The sequence below is a fragment of the Aptenodytes patagonicus genome, chromosome 6 (assembly GCF_965638725.1).
Source record: "Aptenodytes patagonicus chromosome 6, bAptPat1.pri.cur, whole genome shotgun sequence".
Taxonomy (NCBI): domain Eukaryota; kingdom Metazoa; phylum Chordata; class Aves; order Sphenisciformes; family Spheniscidae; genus Aptenodytes; species Aptenodytes patagonicus.
Genome location: NC_134954.1, coordinates 31,492,896 through 31,510,197, shown reverse-complemented (window position 1 = coordinate 31,510,197; position 17,302 = coordinate 31,492,896). Strand labels below are relative to the sequence as shown.

The 17,302-nt window shown below is 46.5% G+C and overlaps 2 protein-coding genes across 11 annotated transcripts in view; both read left to right on the top strand.

Moving 5' to 3' along the window:
* PCNT (pericentrin) overlaps positions 1-4,600 on the top strand; it is a 104,856-nt gene extending 100,256 nt beyond the window's left edge. For all 4 annotated transcript variants that reach the window (XM_076341968.1, XM_076341965.1, XM_076341966.1 and 1 more), the window contains one exon: positions 4,016-4,600. In XM_076341968.1, the coding sequence (XP_076198083.1) occupies positions 4,016-4,059 (44 nt within the window). In that variant the 3' untranslated portion in view covers positions 4,060-4,600. The remainder of the gene's footprint in view (positions 1-4,015) is intronic.
* Positions 4,601-10,765: 6,165 nt separating this feature from the next.
* DIP2A (disco interacting protein 2 homolog A) overlaps positions 10,766-17,302 on the top strand; it is a 124,401-nt gene continuing 117,864 nt past the window's right edge. For all 7 annotated transcript variants that reach the window (XM_076341960.1, XM_076341959.1, XM_076341957.1 and 4 more), the window contains exon 1: positions 10,766-10,912. In XM_076341960.1, the coding sequence (XP_076198075.1) occupies positions 10,816-10,912 (97 nt within the window). In that variant the 5' untranslated portion in view covers positions 10,766-10,815. The remainder of the gene's footprint in view (positions 10,913-17,302) is intronic.

Below are 17,302 nucleotides of genomic sequence, written 5' to 3'. Positions count from 1 at the left end.
TTCAGGGCACTGGGGTGACTGGTTGAAGGATCAGGAGCACAGGCAGTGTTTTCCTCAATCCCTGCAGTGGCAGGGAAGGATACTGAAAGGAACAGGAAAACACACCTGATCAACACGTGGCTCAGGGGCTGGTGCCATTGGCGGAATTTTGGCTTTTTTGATCACGGCACCGGGCCTGCTGGTGGCAGATGGAGTCCAGCTGTCTCACAGGGGGAAAAGGATCATTGCTCATGAATTGGCAGGGCTCATTGAGAGGGCTTTAAACTAGGTTCGAAGGGGGAAGGGGATAAAACCAGGCTCGCTAGAGATGAGCCTAGGGGTGGCGTGCCGATGCCAGGGGTGAAATCGATAGCCCAGCTCAAGTGCATCTACGCCCATGCTGCGTGCATTGGTGGCAAACAGGAGGAGCTGGAAGCCATCATGCAGCGGGAGAGATATGACTTAGTCGCCATCACAGAAACATGGTGGGGTGACTCTCCCGACTGGAGTGCTGCAATGGATGGCTATAGACTCTTCAGAAGGGACAGGCGAGGAAGGAGAGGCGGTAGGGTGGCCCTGTATGTTAGGGAGTGTTTTGATTGTCTAGAGCTCAACGATTGTGATGATGGTACGGTCAAGTGTTTATGGGTAAGGATGAGGGGGAAGGCCAATGAGGCAGATATCCTGCTGGGAGTCTGTTATAGACCACCCAACCAGGATGAAGGGGCAGATGAAGCATTCTACAAGCGGCTGGTAGAAGTCTCTCAATCACTAGCCCTTGTTCTTGTGGGGGACTTCAACTTCCCGGACGTCTGCTGGAAATACAACACGGCAGAGAGAAGAAGTCTAAGAGGTTCCTGGAGTGTGTGGAAGACAACTTCCTGACACAGCTGGTAAGTGAGCCTACCAGGGGAGGTGCCTCACTCGACCTGCTGTTTACTAACAGAGAAGGACTGGTGGGAGATGTGGTGGTTGGAGGCCGTCTTGGGCTTAGTGACCATGAAATGGTAGAATTCTCGCTTCTTGGTGAAGTAAGGAGGTGGGGCAGCAAAACCGTAACCATGGATTTCCGGAGGGCGGACTTTGGCCTGTTCAGGACGCTGGTTGAGAGAGTCCCTTGGGAGACAGTCCTGAAGGGCAAAGGGGTCCAGGAAGGCTGGACGATCTTCAAGAAGGAAGTCTTAAAGGCGCAGGAGCAGGCTGTCCCTGTACGCCGTAAGAAGAACGGGCGGGGAAGACGACCGGCCTGGCTGAACAGGGAGCTCTTGCTGGGACTCAGGAAAAAAGAGGAGAGTTTACCACTTGTGGAAGAAGGGGCAGGTGACTCAAGAAGAGTACAGGGATCTCGTTAGGTCGTGCAGAGAAGAAATGAGAAAGGCAAAAGCCCAGCTAGAACGCAATCTGGCTGCTGTCGTTAAAGACAACAAAAACAGTTTTTACAAATATATTAATGACAAGAAGAGAGCCAAGGAGAATCTCCATCCTTTATTGGATGCGGGGGGGAACATTGTCACCAAGGATGAGGAAAAGGCTGAGGTACTTAATGCCTTCTTTGCCTCAGTCTTTAATTGTCAGACCAGTTATCCTCAGGGTACTCAGCCCCCTGAGCTGGAAGACGGGGACGGCGAGGAGGATGAACCCCCCGTAATCCAAGAGGAAGCAGTCAATGACCTGCTACGCCACCTGGATGCTCACAAGTCTATGGGGCCGGATGGGATCCACCTGAGAGTGCTGAGGGAGCTGGCGGAGGTGCTCGCCAAGCCACTCTCCATCATTTATCAGCAGTCCTGGTTAACGGGGGAGGTCCCGGACGACTGGAGGCTTGCCAATGTGACGCCCATCTACAAGAAGGGCCGGAAGGAGGATCCGGGGAACTACAGGCCTGTCAGCCTGACCTCGGTGCCGGGGAAGACTATGGAACGGTTCATCTTGAGGGCGCTCACAAGGCATGAGCGGGACAACCAGGGGATCAGGCCTAGCCAGCATGGGTTCATGAGAGGCAGGTCCTGCTTGACCAACCTGATCTCCTTCTATGACCAGGTGACCCGCCTAGTGGATGAGGGAAAGGCTGTGGATGTGGTCTACCTGGACTTCAGTAAGGCCTTTGACACCGTCTCCCACAGCATTCTCCTAGAGAAGGTGGCGGCTCACGGCTTAGACAGGTGTACTCTTCGCTGGGTCAAAAACTGGCTGGACGGCTGGGCCCAGAGAGTTGTGGTGAATGGAGTCGAATCCAGTTGGCGGCTGGTCACGAGCGGTGTTCCCCAGGGCTCAGTTTTGGGGCTGGTCTTGTTTAATATCTTTATCAATGATCTGGATGAGGGGATCGAGTGCACCCTCAGTAAGTTTGCAGACGACACCAAGTTGGGCGGGAGTGTTGATCTGCTCGAGGGTAGGAAGGCTCTGCAGAGGGACCTGGACCGGCTGGATCGGTGGGCCGAGGCCAACTGTATGAGGTTCAACAAGGCCAAGTGCCGGGTCCTGCACTTCGGCCACAACAACCCCATGCAGTGCTACAGGCTTGGGGAAGAGTGGCTGGAAAGCTGCCCAGCAGAGAAGGACCTGGGGGTGTTGGTTGACAGCCGGCTGAACATGAGCCGGCAGTGTGCCCAGGCGGCCAAGAAGGCCAATGGCATCCTGGCCTGTATCAGAAATAGCGTGGCCAGCAGGACTAGGGAAGTGATCGTGCCCCTGTACTCGGCACTGGTGAGGCCGCACCTCGAATACTGTGTTCAGTTTTGGGCCCCTCACTACAAGAAGGACGTTGAGGTGCTGGAGCGTGTCCAGAGAAGGGCAACGAGGCTGGTGAGGGGTCTGGAGAACAAGTCCTATGAGGAGCGGCTGAGGGAACTGGGGTTGTTTAGCCTGGAGAAAAGGAGGCTGAGGGGAGACCTCATGGCTCTCTACAACTACCTGAAAGGAGGTTGTAGCGAGGTGGGTGTCGGTCTCTTTTCCCAAGTAACTAGCAACAGGACGAGAGGAAATGGCCTCAAGTTGCGCCAGGGGAGGTTTAGATTGGACGTGAGGAAAAATTTCTTTACTGAAAGAGTGGTTAAACATTGGAACAGGCTGCCCAGGGAAGTGGTTGAGTCCCCATCCCTGGAGGTATTTAAAAGACGAGTAGATGAGGCACTTAGGGACATGGTTTAGTGGGCATGGTGGTGTTGGGTCGATGGTTGGACTCGATGATCTTAGAGGTCTTTTCCAACCTCAGTGATTCTATGATTCTAATAAAAAAAAGTTTAAAAAAGAAAAAGCCTAGCTTTGCTTACAAATCCTAGTTTTGCTTGTATCACTAAAGTCAACAGCTACAGTGACACTCCCATATGAGAACTTTGACATTGTTCTCAGTGGGATTTTACCTAGAAACCTTAACACTATGACTTTGTGGTTTCCACACTGCCTGCCCCTCCCCCCCCCCCCCCCAATACTGCAATTGTTTATGGCAGATATAGGCAGATATAGATAGATAAACAAATTTTAGACATGAAACCTGACAGCATTTGTAGAAATAAGGTATTTTGCTTTATGGTAAGTGTGGAATAAGTATTCCACAACTGGGACACCATTGATAGCAATTTTGTGGAAAGTGCATATCATTTTTGTAATTTTCATGTTACCAGAACGATGATGTCGGGAATTACAGAATGATGTTGCAACCTTTAGAACAGTGCTGTGAGCAAAATGATTTCCCAGTTTCTAATGAACTTCTACTCAGTGACAAGACCTTGTCCAGCAACAGAATGCGTATTGAATCATCGCAAGAGTGGTAGAGTTGAACTGAGCAATGCTATTGCTGTGTATGAAGTAGGCCTGCGATTGAGCGCTGATCTTAGTGTGTGAATGTTCGCTTTGGCAGATGTGTGAGCTTTCAAATCTTGTTTTGTATTATTCCTAGGTGGCTCATGAAAATGGCAATTGCTTCCAGTGTAGGTCATTATGAAGCACATTGAGGAAATAACATGCTGCTAACTGCACCCTGTTGCTTCATAACACAAGCAGTTTTCTAATATTCATTTGTTTTATTTAAATTTAGGACAAGTTCCAGGCCCACCTCGCCAGAGAAACATGAAAAAGTGATGAGAACGCTTCTGAAACCTGTACTGCAAACCCTCCTGAGTTATTGCTTCCTTCCAAGGCACTTGCGATCTCTTGTGCAACTGAATAAAGGGCAGTGCTTTTGCATCACATTTTTATATGACCCTTTTTATTATATTTTAGTACTTTAAGAGGAAATTACTTTTCACTAAGAACAATGTTTTACATTCTCATGTGAAATTACTACTAAGTTAAAAGCTGAAGTGTGCCTGCATCACTGTATTGTAAGTTGCAAAGAGTCTTTGGTGTTTATTTTTCTATAGCGTATAGCTGGATTCCTTGTTAAAAAAAGTTATTAAAATGGCATTTTATTAGTGAATTCTTACATTGTATGGTTATTTGCTTCCACTTTACCTATTTACTTTTTTGCTGTTCCTAAAATTGGGTTTTAGTATCTCTGCAGGATTATTCTGACTAACAGAACAGCTAAAATGTTCTCCCAAGTATCAAAGATATGTGTAGCCTTCTGTGAATTTAGGGTTTGCTCTTCTGGTTTTACAATAAATAAGTCTTCCCTCCCTCAGTCTTTCTCATCACATTCCAATTCAGTGTCAAGCCACCACTCCTTGAGCTCTTCTGTGACTGAGCTATGCACGCATGATATATTTGGTCTGACTAAAGTCATGCAGGATAATTAATCTGTGCCTGCTTGGGAAGTCAAATGCATGTTAGATTTTCCTCCGGTGAGACCTTCACCTATCAGACTGATCTTTCCAGCCATGAACTTGACTCAGTATCAGAGCTCTCCTTCCAGTTTCCTCTCGTGTCCCCTCTGGTGCAGTAGTGCATATGGGGGTACCTAGTTCTTCCCCCTCCCACCACCACCGCAACTGAGCAGAGCTTTGAGGGGAAATTGCCTTGGTGTTCAATGTACAGTATTTCCATACACTACAGGATGTCTGCCCTTACTGTGCTGCGGGTGTGTCCTGTTTGGTGTATCCCTTCCACCCTCCTCCAAGTGACAGCTTGGGCAGGTACCGTCTCTCACTGCCCTGTCACAATTAGCTACTAGTGTGCTGGGTTATATTTGCTGATGATTTGAATAAAGGTAATGGGTGCTAGTCCACATACGAGCAAACCTATGCTGGAACTAGTGAGATAGAAGGGCATGGATCTTCTCCTGGAAGGCTCCATTACAAGTAGTTTGGAAACAGCTGAACTCAGCTGGCTGCACCCTTGCCTCTCCCTCAACTTATCAGAGACTCTGAGAGAGTAGTCTGAAAAGGAGCTGCTTCTGACACTTGGCAAACTGGAGCATCTGTGTTACAGAAATGCTTACATGTTTAGGAACTTTAAAAGAAAAAACCCAAAAGAAGAAAAATTGTTTCCAAAGTAGATTTGGATTAGACTAGCATTTACAAATGGGAAAATAAACAGTCAACGCAGGAAAGTAGAAATTAAGTTCAGTCTAAAGTGCAAATAGATGGGACAGAAGAGAAAAGTAAAGCTTACAAATACTAATAGAAATTTGTAACACAACTCTTGGCCTGCTGGTAGTTACCTTTCCTATTTAGTCTGGATCCTTCTAGCTTAACTTTCCTAATTGAAAAGGCTCATAACTTTTGTTTAAATTATGCATTTTAGGCAAAAACAAACAAAACCCCTAAACTATATCTACCTCTAATATAAGTGAAACTCCTGACTGCAAATCCTAGCTCTGCCCAGTACCTTGTGCTGTGGGTACATTTCAGGGATGCGTGTATTAAGTTGCTGGTCAAAGAAGAGAAAAGTGGCAGCATTCTGGTGGTACACCCATTTCCATTCATAATGTATCACAGTGCAAAAATATTCTGAATATCTTGCTGAGTGAGACTTCTTTCTGTGATATTTACCTGTGGTATTTGTTGTCATGATACTTCACAGAAGCCAAGTGCTTCTTGGGATAATCTAAGATTCATTCTTCTCTTTCTTTTTCTTTAGAAAAAGTACAGGCAGAATTAAAATACCAGAAGTATTTTAAGACTCTGGAAATGTGAAATCTCAACCTTTGAAGCATACATGGTGTTCAACTTTGAGTTATCAGAAAAATCTCTTCTGGAGGCAGATTATTCTACTACAGCCTATTAAAAGATTTTTCTCTACAGGATATTTGACAATTGGATATTGGTATTTGTCCGAGATCGATATTTAATTGCTTTTGTCCAATATTGGTCTTGGCAAGCCCTTGTTTATTTGTCAGGTAGACCACCATTTAGTTCTCTGAAGAATAATGGGGGTGTGGGGGTGTGTGTACACAGCCCTTTTTTGCCAATGGCCTATCCGTGGGGGAAACAAGCAGTGCCAAGAGCTCCTGTGCTATGTGGAGGAAATGCTGTGGAGCTTTAGCACCAACCCTAGGTGAAGGAAAAGTCTCTACCGGAGGTACTGGACTGCCCCTGGTACTCGTGGCTCCTCAACAGGTGCTTCTGTCTCTGGGTTGATTGGAGCCTGGCTTGACGAAGCGCTGTACCTGTCAAGTCTGTGTATTTTTATCATTCAGTGGTGGGACCATCCAAGGCTGTATTCCTGAGTCACCAGCAGACTCGGAGCACAGCCAGCAGGCGGGACACTGTGCAGTTCAGGCTCAGGAGACTCCAAAGCTGCCCTCGAGCAGCCCTGTAACTTTGGCGGCTTGTGCTTCTGACGTGCCTGCTCTCAGCCTGGCCGCCCTTTGGGGAACCCTTTGCTGGGTTCCTTGGCTACTTGCTAGGCTGCCTGTTCCAGAGGCAAACGTGCTTGTGGGAGCCGGGAGCTGCATGGTGTTTTGCAGGCTGCAGGTGACCTTTGGGCCAGCCCCTGAAGAACTCATGCTGGATACATCGCAGGTGGCATCCTGGCTCTTCTGCAGGAAACCGGTAACTTACTGCCTTCTGGATGTTGATAAGACCTTTCCCAGTGCCTGCTCTTACTCTTAGTGAGCTAGTGCTGGCTGTGCCACCGTGCTAATCCTTTAAATTTTTGAGAATCTGTATTTCGCTGGCTAAAGGTTATGTTGAAAAAAAAGTGGCAATGCACTAGCTTTGGAAGTTAGCTTTGGGCCTCTCATCAGTATCATTGTAACAGGTAAGAAATGTCCTCTTACTTGAGCAAAAAGGTACTAAGTGATCTGCAGGGAAGAGGATATGAAAGGTACTGTGTATGGGAGGATCCCGGCTGTGCTGCTGCAAGGGCTGCTGACTCAGATTCTGGTTCCACAGTCCCAGGTAACGGATCCGTGCACTGTCCTACACAGGGATTAGGTCAGTGCACGCGTGTGACCCAGTTTGTGCGATGTTATCCTGGCACACATACAGAATTTATTATCCTATGGCAGCTACAGGAGAACCTATTACCTGATTGGGCATATATTTAAGAGGACCATGAACAATCAGTACCTGATTTGGTATATAAAAGTTTGCCAAAAGTAACTTCGCTTGTCCAGAGTTCCAAGCCAATTTGAACTGAGTAAGTTTATGCTGGATCAGTGATTGTATCGTATTTCTTTTCAAAATCTGATTCTAGGAGTCTTAATGCTAGATGTAGGATTCTGTCAAACTGCACACTCTGAATGGTGTTGGTGTCCTTCTTGTTTAGCATAGCATCAGTTTATCTTCTGTTATAAATAACGTGCATTTCTAGACCAGAGTTCAAAACTGGCACTAAATCCTGTAATTTCACACTCGCACATGAACTACACTTTTCATTTTGACTTTGTAAGCAGGAGGGCTATTAGACCTTAGAGCATGTACTCCATTATAAGCCAGTAAGTAGTGACAGTGCAAATCTAAATTAATGACTAGTTTTAAAATCTGGCACTTTCACGTGGACAATAAAAAACACCTTTTAAAAGACAAAAGGTAAATTTTATGTGTGTGTAGTTAGTTTCCCTGCATGCCCTGATGTTCATACATTGGTACATCATAAGGGTCAGTTCTGTTTCAAGTGAACTTGGCTTTGTATTTGCATTTTTAAATCGGTCTACAGTGTAAGTAATTTAATGTCCCAAAGATTCACTGCTCTTAGGTCAGTCACTGATAGGGTGAAAACAATTCAAGTATTGCCTTAGCATCTACACAAAAGCCCTAGGAACAAACACTATCTTCCCTTAGCACTTTGTGCCAGATGCAAGCATAGCGGAATAGCGGATAATTTAAGTGTTCCTATGCATAGTTTACTTCACCCTTCTCAGAAATGAGGATTGTGAATGAAGTAAGGCTGTTTGTTAGCAATTCACCTCCAGGCAAAGAGAGCTATGAGTAACTTGATGTATTTGCTGCTGAGGTGGGAAGCCACGCTCCACCACCACCACCTGTTGGAAGCCAAGCACTCAGCACCCACTGAACAGCAGGGCTCTTCCCCTGCCTCTGCCCAAGCCTCTGCAGGGCTTGCATTCAGCTGTGCATTCAGGTGGAACCTTTCCATGACAGTCAGTGCTGTATTATTCTCCTGCCTCGCCTCCTCCCTTCATAGAGACCTCTTACCCCACTGCACCGCAGTAGCCCCTGTAAGATAGTACAGTATCTTGAGTATTCGCTGTTTCCAGAAACACAGGCAGGATGTGGGGGGTAAGAGGCAGATGCTGCAGCCCCCTATTCAGAAAAGAAATCTGCAGAGAAGAAATCAAGCCCATCAGTCTTTCAGGATCTGTGAGCTATAGTTAACATGTTGCCTGCAGCTACACTCCCATCAGCTCCCTGGTTCCCAAAGAGACAAGTTTTCTGAAGGACAGTGGAAGCACTGTGGCAGAAATGTTTCTGCCCAGTGCAGGGTGGTAAAGTTTTGAACAGCGTGGCTTTCCAAGTACTGGTGTGGTGCATCTGTGCTCTCTGAAGGGCAGTCATACAGGACGTGCTCTTTTGTGACATGTTGACCTCAGTAGTATGAGCAGAGAAACCAGAGGCTGAAGCATTTTGGGACTGAGTAGGGAAAGGGAGAGGGCAGGAGCAGAAGGAAAGGGAAGGAGAAGCAAGGACCGGTTGTAGGCAACAGGAACAGAAAGTGGCTGACCCTGCAAGTCATTTTTTAGTAATCTTCCCTGAATGGAGCGTGAGTAGAGATTCTCCCACTGCTGCAGTAACCTGTAATATGTGCTAATGCAAATGTCTCCCCATCTCGCACTGAGCTATGCTACAGCATGCCATCAATCCATGTTTCACAGAATGCAAATGTGGTGCTGGCGAACATGAATGCCATCCTATCTCTTGCTGCTTGAAGACTTGCAGCCCCAAACTGCTCCCTTGTTTGAAGGCTGTACTGTGTGGATGCTGGGGTGCTGTGTGATGTAAACCCATGCTAACCCATGTGAAACCCATGTGATTTTTTTATACCTGTAATGTATGCGCATGAGGAGAACAGCGTTCACGTGATGACTTCCTCAGCAGCGTGGTGTCCTATTTTCAGAATAAACAAACTCTTCAGCCTCTGTCCTTCTCCTGCCAGCTCAGGAGCAGGGTCCACAGGGATACCAGGTGCGGTGCCACAGCCATGTTATTCTGCAGCACCACTCAGGAGGGGAAGGTGCAGAGAAAACACTTACTTCGGAGGCCTGGGAGGGCAGCACTGCCCCTGCGCAACACGTGATACCAACACAAACCTGATCACCCCAAAAGGGAGAGCTGTTTCTGACAGAAGTAGCTGTTAGTAGAAAACTCCACAGCTTTCTTCCCTACTTTCTGGCTCCAGGAAAGTTATTGTTACTGGTGGAAGCAGTCCTTGTGGTCAGGATCACTGGCAAGGTCCTGGATTTGCCTTTGCACGAGTCTCTGGGTGGCTGCAGGAATGCCAGAGGAGCATCATGCCTTGGTATCCTGCCACACATTCACCCTGGAACCTGCGGTTAAACTGGGATGAGCCACTGCCTGTGTCGATACACAGGCTCCAAAACAAACATTTCCTGCTGGACCCTATAGTGCTCTTCAAAGGTGGATGTCTTTAGAAAAGACACCTTTTTTTTTTTTTATTTATTTTACATTATGCAGGCCCAAGCACCACTTTACATCCACACTCTTGCGTTTCCAGGTAGTCAGTGTAATTCTGCTCCATGAAAATCTCCATGCCTGCTCCTGGGAAACACTGTGAGAAGGATGGGCCCTGGGGCCTTGGGTTCTGTCATTTTTCCTATTTTCTGCTGGGAGGATGAAGACGGGAGGGAGAAAAAGTACAGTTTTGGTATTTTTAGAAGGGGGGACAACACCAGCAGGCAGGGCAGGGCAAGGGAAGAACAGCAGCTGGATGAGGGAGAGGGTGGCTCGTGCTAAGGCTCTTCCTTAGTGGTGGGACCACGCCGGGAGGCCGGGGCCTTCCGCAGGCCCGGGGCTCCCTGGCCTCACCACCGGAGGGCGCACGCTCCTAGGTGAGCTCTCGTTGGGCGCCTGGAGTTAATTGCGGAGGCAGGCCAGATCCCACCGGGCTCCCGCTCCCCTCGGCAGGGCCTGGCGGCCGGGGCGCCCCCCTCAGCGGTGCAGCCTCACGCTGACGGAGCCACCAGCAGCCGCTCCCCGCCGCCAGGGGGCCCGTGCGCTCCCCCTCCCCGCCGCGGGGCGGCTCGCGCGAGGCGGCCTGGGAGCGCCCCGCCCTTCGCGCGCGGCACGCGTCCCTGGCTGCGGCAACGGCTGCGCGGGGTGGCAGGGCCGGCGCGGCGCCTCCTCCCTTCCCCTCCCCTCCCCTCCCCTCCCGTCCCGGCCTGCCCCCCCCCCCCCCGCCTCCTGCCCGCCCCCGGCCCCACCTGCGGCATCGCTGGGCGGCGGCTGTGGCGGGGCCCGCTCGCTCCTCGCCCGCACCATGGCGGCGGAGCGCGGGAGCTGCTCCCTGGAGGCGGTGCCGCTGCCGCCCGAGGTGCGCGAGAGCCTGGCGGAGCTGGAGCTGGAGTTGTCGGAGGGTGAGGGCGGCCGGGGCCGGGGGCTGCGGCCGGGGTGGGGGGGCTCGGCCCGGCCGGTGCCGCGGCAGGAAGCCCGCGGGTCGCTTCCGCTGTCCGCCCGGGGCGAGACGGGGCGGGGGCCTGGTCCCGCTGGGGGGTGGTGGGAGTCTCGTCCCCCGGGGCTGCGGCGCAGCGGCGGGGCCCGCGGCTCCTCTCCTGCCGCCAGCCTTCGGAGGGGAGCCGGGATGCGGGGGGGCGCGTTTAGCAAGGAGCTGGGCTCGGGACTGCGAGGGCCTGCGCCCTTCTCCCCGGGACCCCTGTCGCAGGCAGCGGTGGGGTTCATCCGGCGGCTGATGAACCTCCGCGGAGGGAGGTGGCTCCAGCCGCCCCGCGTCCTCGGCCCCCGACGCCTGGATGGAAGCGGTGGTAGAGGCCCCTTCAGAGGCGTTTTGAGATGGCCATGAGATGTTTTTCTGTTCTATCTGAACTGGCACCGAAATGGTCAGTTAGCATACAACTGGATACTCTGAAAATACCAGTTTGGATTTTTTTAAATATATTTATTCCTAATTATAGCTAAAATCTTAAACCTCTCAATTCGGATCTCTCTATAATTCCCAACGTTTTTATGCTTTCCTGTATATCAAGTTTCAAGGCAGGAATATGGTGATGTTCCCTCTACTTCTGTAGTTAACAAGCCCTTGGTCAGAGGTGGCAAAGGTGCAGTGCCAGGCTAAGGTTCACTTTGACAATATACTTAAGCCCATCTATTGGTTTGCTGCACTCAAAAGGTATGGTTCCTTTCTTTCCATCTTCAGTCTTGTGTTTGGTAGCAACAGTCCTGTGACGCTCCTGGGAATTATACTTGTTTTCTTGGTAGGATTGGTGGGTTTTTTGCGTATTGGTTCCCTGGCATGGGCCACCCTGCAGACAGGCAGGTGTAGACACTTGGTGCGGGAGAGCACACAAGGGGTGGAGGAGGTGGAGGCAGCATTTTCTGGGAGCAGTTAGTCATTGCATTTTCCCTAGCTATGTTGTCAAGCTTCACCTTGGAATAGAAGAGCTAAAAAGTTATTAGTACCACTGTCCTGGGGTAGGAGCATTCAATCTGTTCCTCAGATATTGCAGTTTTCAGATCAGTATGTTCAGGTGGGCAAAATGGGTTATTTCACCTTTATATGCTGGCTGACATATGTCATGGTTTAGGAAATGATTCACAGATTGTCTGCCCTCGCCTCCAGTGTGGAACCTTTGGTGTAGGAGGTAGGGGAAAAGTACAGGATTAGTAACTTTGTTCAAGTTCAACCTGTCGCTGCATGTCTGCCAGAGCAGTAGGAAGCAGTACCTGACATGTACTGTTGCTTGTGCAAGAGGAGTTCCTGTGACTTGTGAGCTGTGGTAGCGTACAGCTGGTACCTGCACCTGCGTGCTCTCACGGTGCGGCCACGCTTGGTACAGTGGTTGTGTGTGTGCCTGCTGGCACTTGCCGATTGGCTGGGGTATCCTGGGGTTGGCTCCTCTTTTGTGTAGGTCCTGACTGTGTGTTTGTTTAACCACTGAAATCTTTTTTTATATATGGGTCTGCAGTATGTTAAATCTGTGAAACGCCTAAAGTGATTGCGAACTGTCTTAGTGCAGTGTGTCTGATATTGAAATTTGTATTGCTGCACAGCTGCTGGATTAATTAAGTGATTGGATAAAGTGATAATGATAGCTCAAACTTCTTGACTGCTCTGAAGACTTATTTTATGATCTTTGGTGCGACCTTTGATCTAAGGTTCGATTCCTTTTGTGCCTTGCCTGAATGACTTGAAAGCATTTGCGGGCGGGAGTTCTTCAACATCTGGTAATAAGTTACGTGCTCGTGTTCTGCAATCACCTGAAGTTTGTATATTCTAATTTTAATGGACCCCTCTGTCATGAATATTCAGAACTTGCTTACTTGTAGAGGAAGGAATAGTGATCTAGGATTAGATACTTGCATTTTAATCTATGTAAAGCGGATACAAATTTTGTATAGTACTCTACGTCTTCTCGAAGAGGTAAATTGATAACCTGTAGAGATTGTCACTTATTTCCCTCTTTTTATTTGAGCAGATTCCAGCCCATAGTGGAAGGCTGCTGCTGACAACCACTTCCTCAAGTTTTCAGCAGCCTTTTTACTGTATGTACAGTGCTCTTCTGCACTACTTGTATGGATGTTGTAGCTGACCTCTGTCTTAACGAAGGCGCATGCATGTGTGAAAACAGACAGACTGCAGGGAGATTTAATGGGGGATTTCTTATGCTGAATATGCTATAAATTGGAGAAGCTCATACTTGGGAGGATGTTACCATAATCTGAGAGGAAGTGTGAAGGGAGGAAAAGAAAAGAAACTTGAGAGCAAGTTCCTTTCTACTTTGTATGTGTACTTTGTTAATTGAAATGTCATGTATGCTATGTTGGGGCAGGAATAACATATTTTCTCTGATTACATTATTTTCACCTATAAATAAATCAGGAAGATGATTAAAAACTTCCTTTGGTTTTGCCCCAGGTTGTCATAGTGAAAGTTGGGAAGAGTGTTTCCATTTAGATGTAGAGAAAAATGAAGACAGTCAGAGTACTTGGCTACTTTCTAAAGACAACTCAAAATCCCAAATAAAGTGTTCAGCTTAGAGTTTTGGGGCGGGAACTCCAACTCTTGCTACAGTTCTGGTCACATGCGGTGTGATGGATCTTTCCACTTTTACAAGATCCTAATCTCTTGATTGACAATTGTTTATATTCTTCATGTACTAGAAAAAATAATAGTTGGGGGTAAAAAGACCCCAAACCCTAGAACAATGCTGCTATGTTGCTTTGTTATATCAACACTGTAATTTCTTTCTCACTGAAAAAAAATAGTGAATCTTTTAGTGAAAACTAAGAGATCTGCCACAACCTTTTTGGGAGATAAGGACAATTTTGAGACAGTGATTGGCAGCTAAGCTGAATTGTAGCTCATTGATCTGTAGACTAAGCTTTCTTACCTTAAGACTGTAAGATACTGCAACTTTCTGATGTAATGGAAAGATGTGGAGTTCCTTAATCAGCCTGGCAGGATCTTCTGTAAAAGCATGAAAGTGATGCTCTGCTGGACTGCTAAAGTCCAGTACTTTAGTTTTTTGTTAGTCAATATAAAATGTGTTTTTCTTCTGTGCTGTAAAACGTTATAAACCCCCCTTTAAAAAAAAAAAATCCAATCTGCAGTGGAGATTTTGTAGGAAAAACAGCAATGTGCTTTTTTTAAAGCCTGTACCTGTTTTATGATAGTGCATCATAAATGTGTATATTTTTATGTATCTAAATGTACTTGTACACTGCTTTTCATTAAGGTATGATAATTTTGAAGAGCAGGTCTCATTTAGACACAGATGTTACTTGTATAATTTGTCCCTTCATGAAAACCGCATTTTATTTGAAAGCTGTGCTTCAAAACAACTTTTGACTGTTCTCTTGTGCAAAAGGCTCCTCATTTTTATCCTTTTCCTTTTCAGAGCTTTCCCAGTTTTTCTGCTATAGCTTTTTCCATGGCACATAGCTATAATTTGCTGGCTTATGCAACGAGATGCATGTTTTGGGTAAGAGAGAAAAGCTTGAGAGGTCATGAAACCCTTCATCTAGCAGAAATAAATCTTGACGTTTAAAGACCTCTTTCTGAAGAGCGCTAGGCACTGCGCTTCCACCATTTAAGCAGCTTCACTTCTACTCTCCTAAGCCTAGGGAATGTTGAATTAGGTCATTTTTTGCTTCTTCCAGGTCATCTGTGCAGGAAGATGCCTCGCTTGTTCCTTTCTAATCCAAGGGCAATATATGTAGGAGGAGAAGTAGTCAAAGATAAAACCGTATTATATGTTCATGTAGCAATGAGGACCATTCCACTGGTGTTAGCTTGTGTGGCTTTGTCTTCTAGAGTTGTTCATGGTGGTAGTGCACTCAGCTAGCAGTTCAGGGTCTTACAAGAACTTAAGACTACGCTTGTTTCTTTTCTTGGAAATTCTTTGTACTTGTTGCTATGGGGTTCTGGTGAGACTGGGCCGTTTGGATGCATAACGTATGATTTGCATTCAGTAAATGTTACATAAAAGTTGAGGAAAGAAAAATGTGGGTTTACAGACTTTCAGGTGGCTATCTTTTTATCTTTCGCTGCTTCTAATGAAAACAGTCCTGTGAGCAGTGAGTGCAGAAGGCATAAGGACATCCTGTCTTATTTTGACATCTGTGGCTTCCAACTTAGGAGTGTTGGGAATGCACTTAAGGGCTTACAAAAAAAGGACTAAATCTTTGGTGGTGTTGTCTTTATCACTTTGAGGAAACAGAAGATGCACAACCAGGAGAACTGGGAGAGCTAGGTCAACTTTCTTTCCAATCAAAGCATAATTTCGGACTCGACCAGTTAGGTGGTTGAGGCTTTTTTGTTTTGTCTTTTGGATTTCTGCTGTAGTTAACCAGTGTTTAAGTTATTCTCTACCCTGTGTTTGAGTAGAAGAATGTAAAATGCTCTCCATCTCTTTCAGAACCAATTCTGCATTGACTAGTCGACTGTAGTTGTTGGAGACTGAGGTTGAAGATTTAGGTGGCAGCTCGCTATGTTCCTGGGAGATACTTTAATTCATTGCTGGTCTGAATAGCAACAATAACTGTAAAATGCTGAGTTTTATCTAGCTAAGACATGGGTAACGTTTGTCAGAAATTCCTTTAGGATTTCTTTAGATGTGATCCTGGGCAGCCTGCTCTAGCTGACCCTGCAGGAGCAGGGGGTTGAACTAGGTTGAACTTGAGGCGTCCTTTCCAACTTCAGCTGTTCTGTGGCAGAGGGCTGGTCTTTACACCTTGTTATTCTTTTCTATGTTGCTTTGGCAAGGAAGGTTAAATCCTGGTGAGGAACAGGAGCATGATGGCAACCTCTACTTTAAGAGAATTAAAGGAAATACATTTTCTTCCAGGAGTTCTCATGCAAAAGTAAGCTTCCCTTAAAATAATAAATGCACATATTTACGAAGTGAATAGACCTTTACAAAATTAACGTTGAGCACTGTCCTGTGTTCTACCTCCCTATCCTCCCCCCCACCCCAAACCTAAATCAAGCTCTGCCAGGTTGAGAACATAAAGTGATTTTTTTTTTTTTCCCATTTGCTAGTTAAAATGGTTTCTGTAAGAAGCTGTTGGGGTTTTTGTTTTGTTGTGTGGTTTTTTTTTTTTAAAGGAATAAACTATTCTTCTGAAACATGATTTCATTGCCACAGGGCTATGGGCATTTTTTGGACTGAAGAACAGTATGACACAGAGATTGAAGATGCCAGCTTGATGGCATTTCGTACTGCTGAGTTACAGATGTATCACCCAGTTCTGTTACTGCAAGAAAGATCTTTTTACTATACCTGTATGCAAATACAGAGGCAAAATATTTCAGTCTTTCTGATTATATGACAGTCATTTGGTTATAAAGAACCTCTGTATTTACCTTGGAATAAGTATCAAAGTAATACAGAGGCAAAATATTTCAGTCTTTCTGATTATATGACAGTCATTTGGTTATAAAGAACCTCTGTATTTACCTTGGAATAAGTATCAAAGTATTTGACAGTTTCTTGGCACAAGGCTTATAGCTCTCAAGGAAGCATAAACTTGTTGCATACTCCTGAGTTTTCTTGAAGTGATGATTGCAGACCCAAATTTGAAGATCTGCAGTAAGGTGTAAGTGTATGGTTTTCCTATGCTAAGGTTGAAGAAAACAGTTCTGCAATGCAGAATTCAGGGGACCAGGTTGAAATGTGTGGCTGAATCATTAAAGCCTTCAAATCGTCATCGTATCCTTCTACCTTCTTCTTACTGTTTTTTTACCACCTTTGTTCTTTCTCACTGTTGTTTCCCCAGCAATGCTCAACAGGACACAAAGATAGGTCATCTTTGTTGCAACTCCTGCCCTGAAGTCTTGCTGAAAAATGCAGCATTGTTTAGCTTCCCTCCTAACAAGTGCATTTTATTCACTCTTCCTTTTTAATTACCTGTTTTCTTTTAAACCTCCCTGGATTTTTTGTTTTGTTTTGCTTTCCTGTGTTGAAGCTTGTGTCTTGTAGTGGGTGTCTATGATAAGCTTACTGACAAGGCAGTGAAGAAGGAAGCAGCTCTTAATCTTCCAGGTCATATTGTTACCTCTTAAAGGTCAAGACATTTCTATTTTATTATCTCTACATATGTCCCTTTAAGAATTTGGATAGACCTCTCATAGCTGGTGAATATAGTTGGGCCTCATCCCTTCACTAGCAGGAACTTCTTGTTCAGTGTTCTTCCTGGATGCCAGCAAGAAAGGTCTGACAAAATTCTGCCTCTTCTAGTATTTGCTATTTATGGACACTGAAAATATACTAATAGCTGATGTCATAATA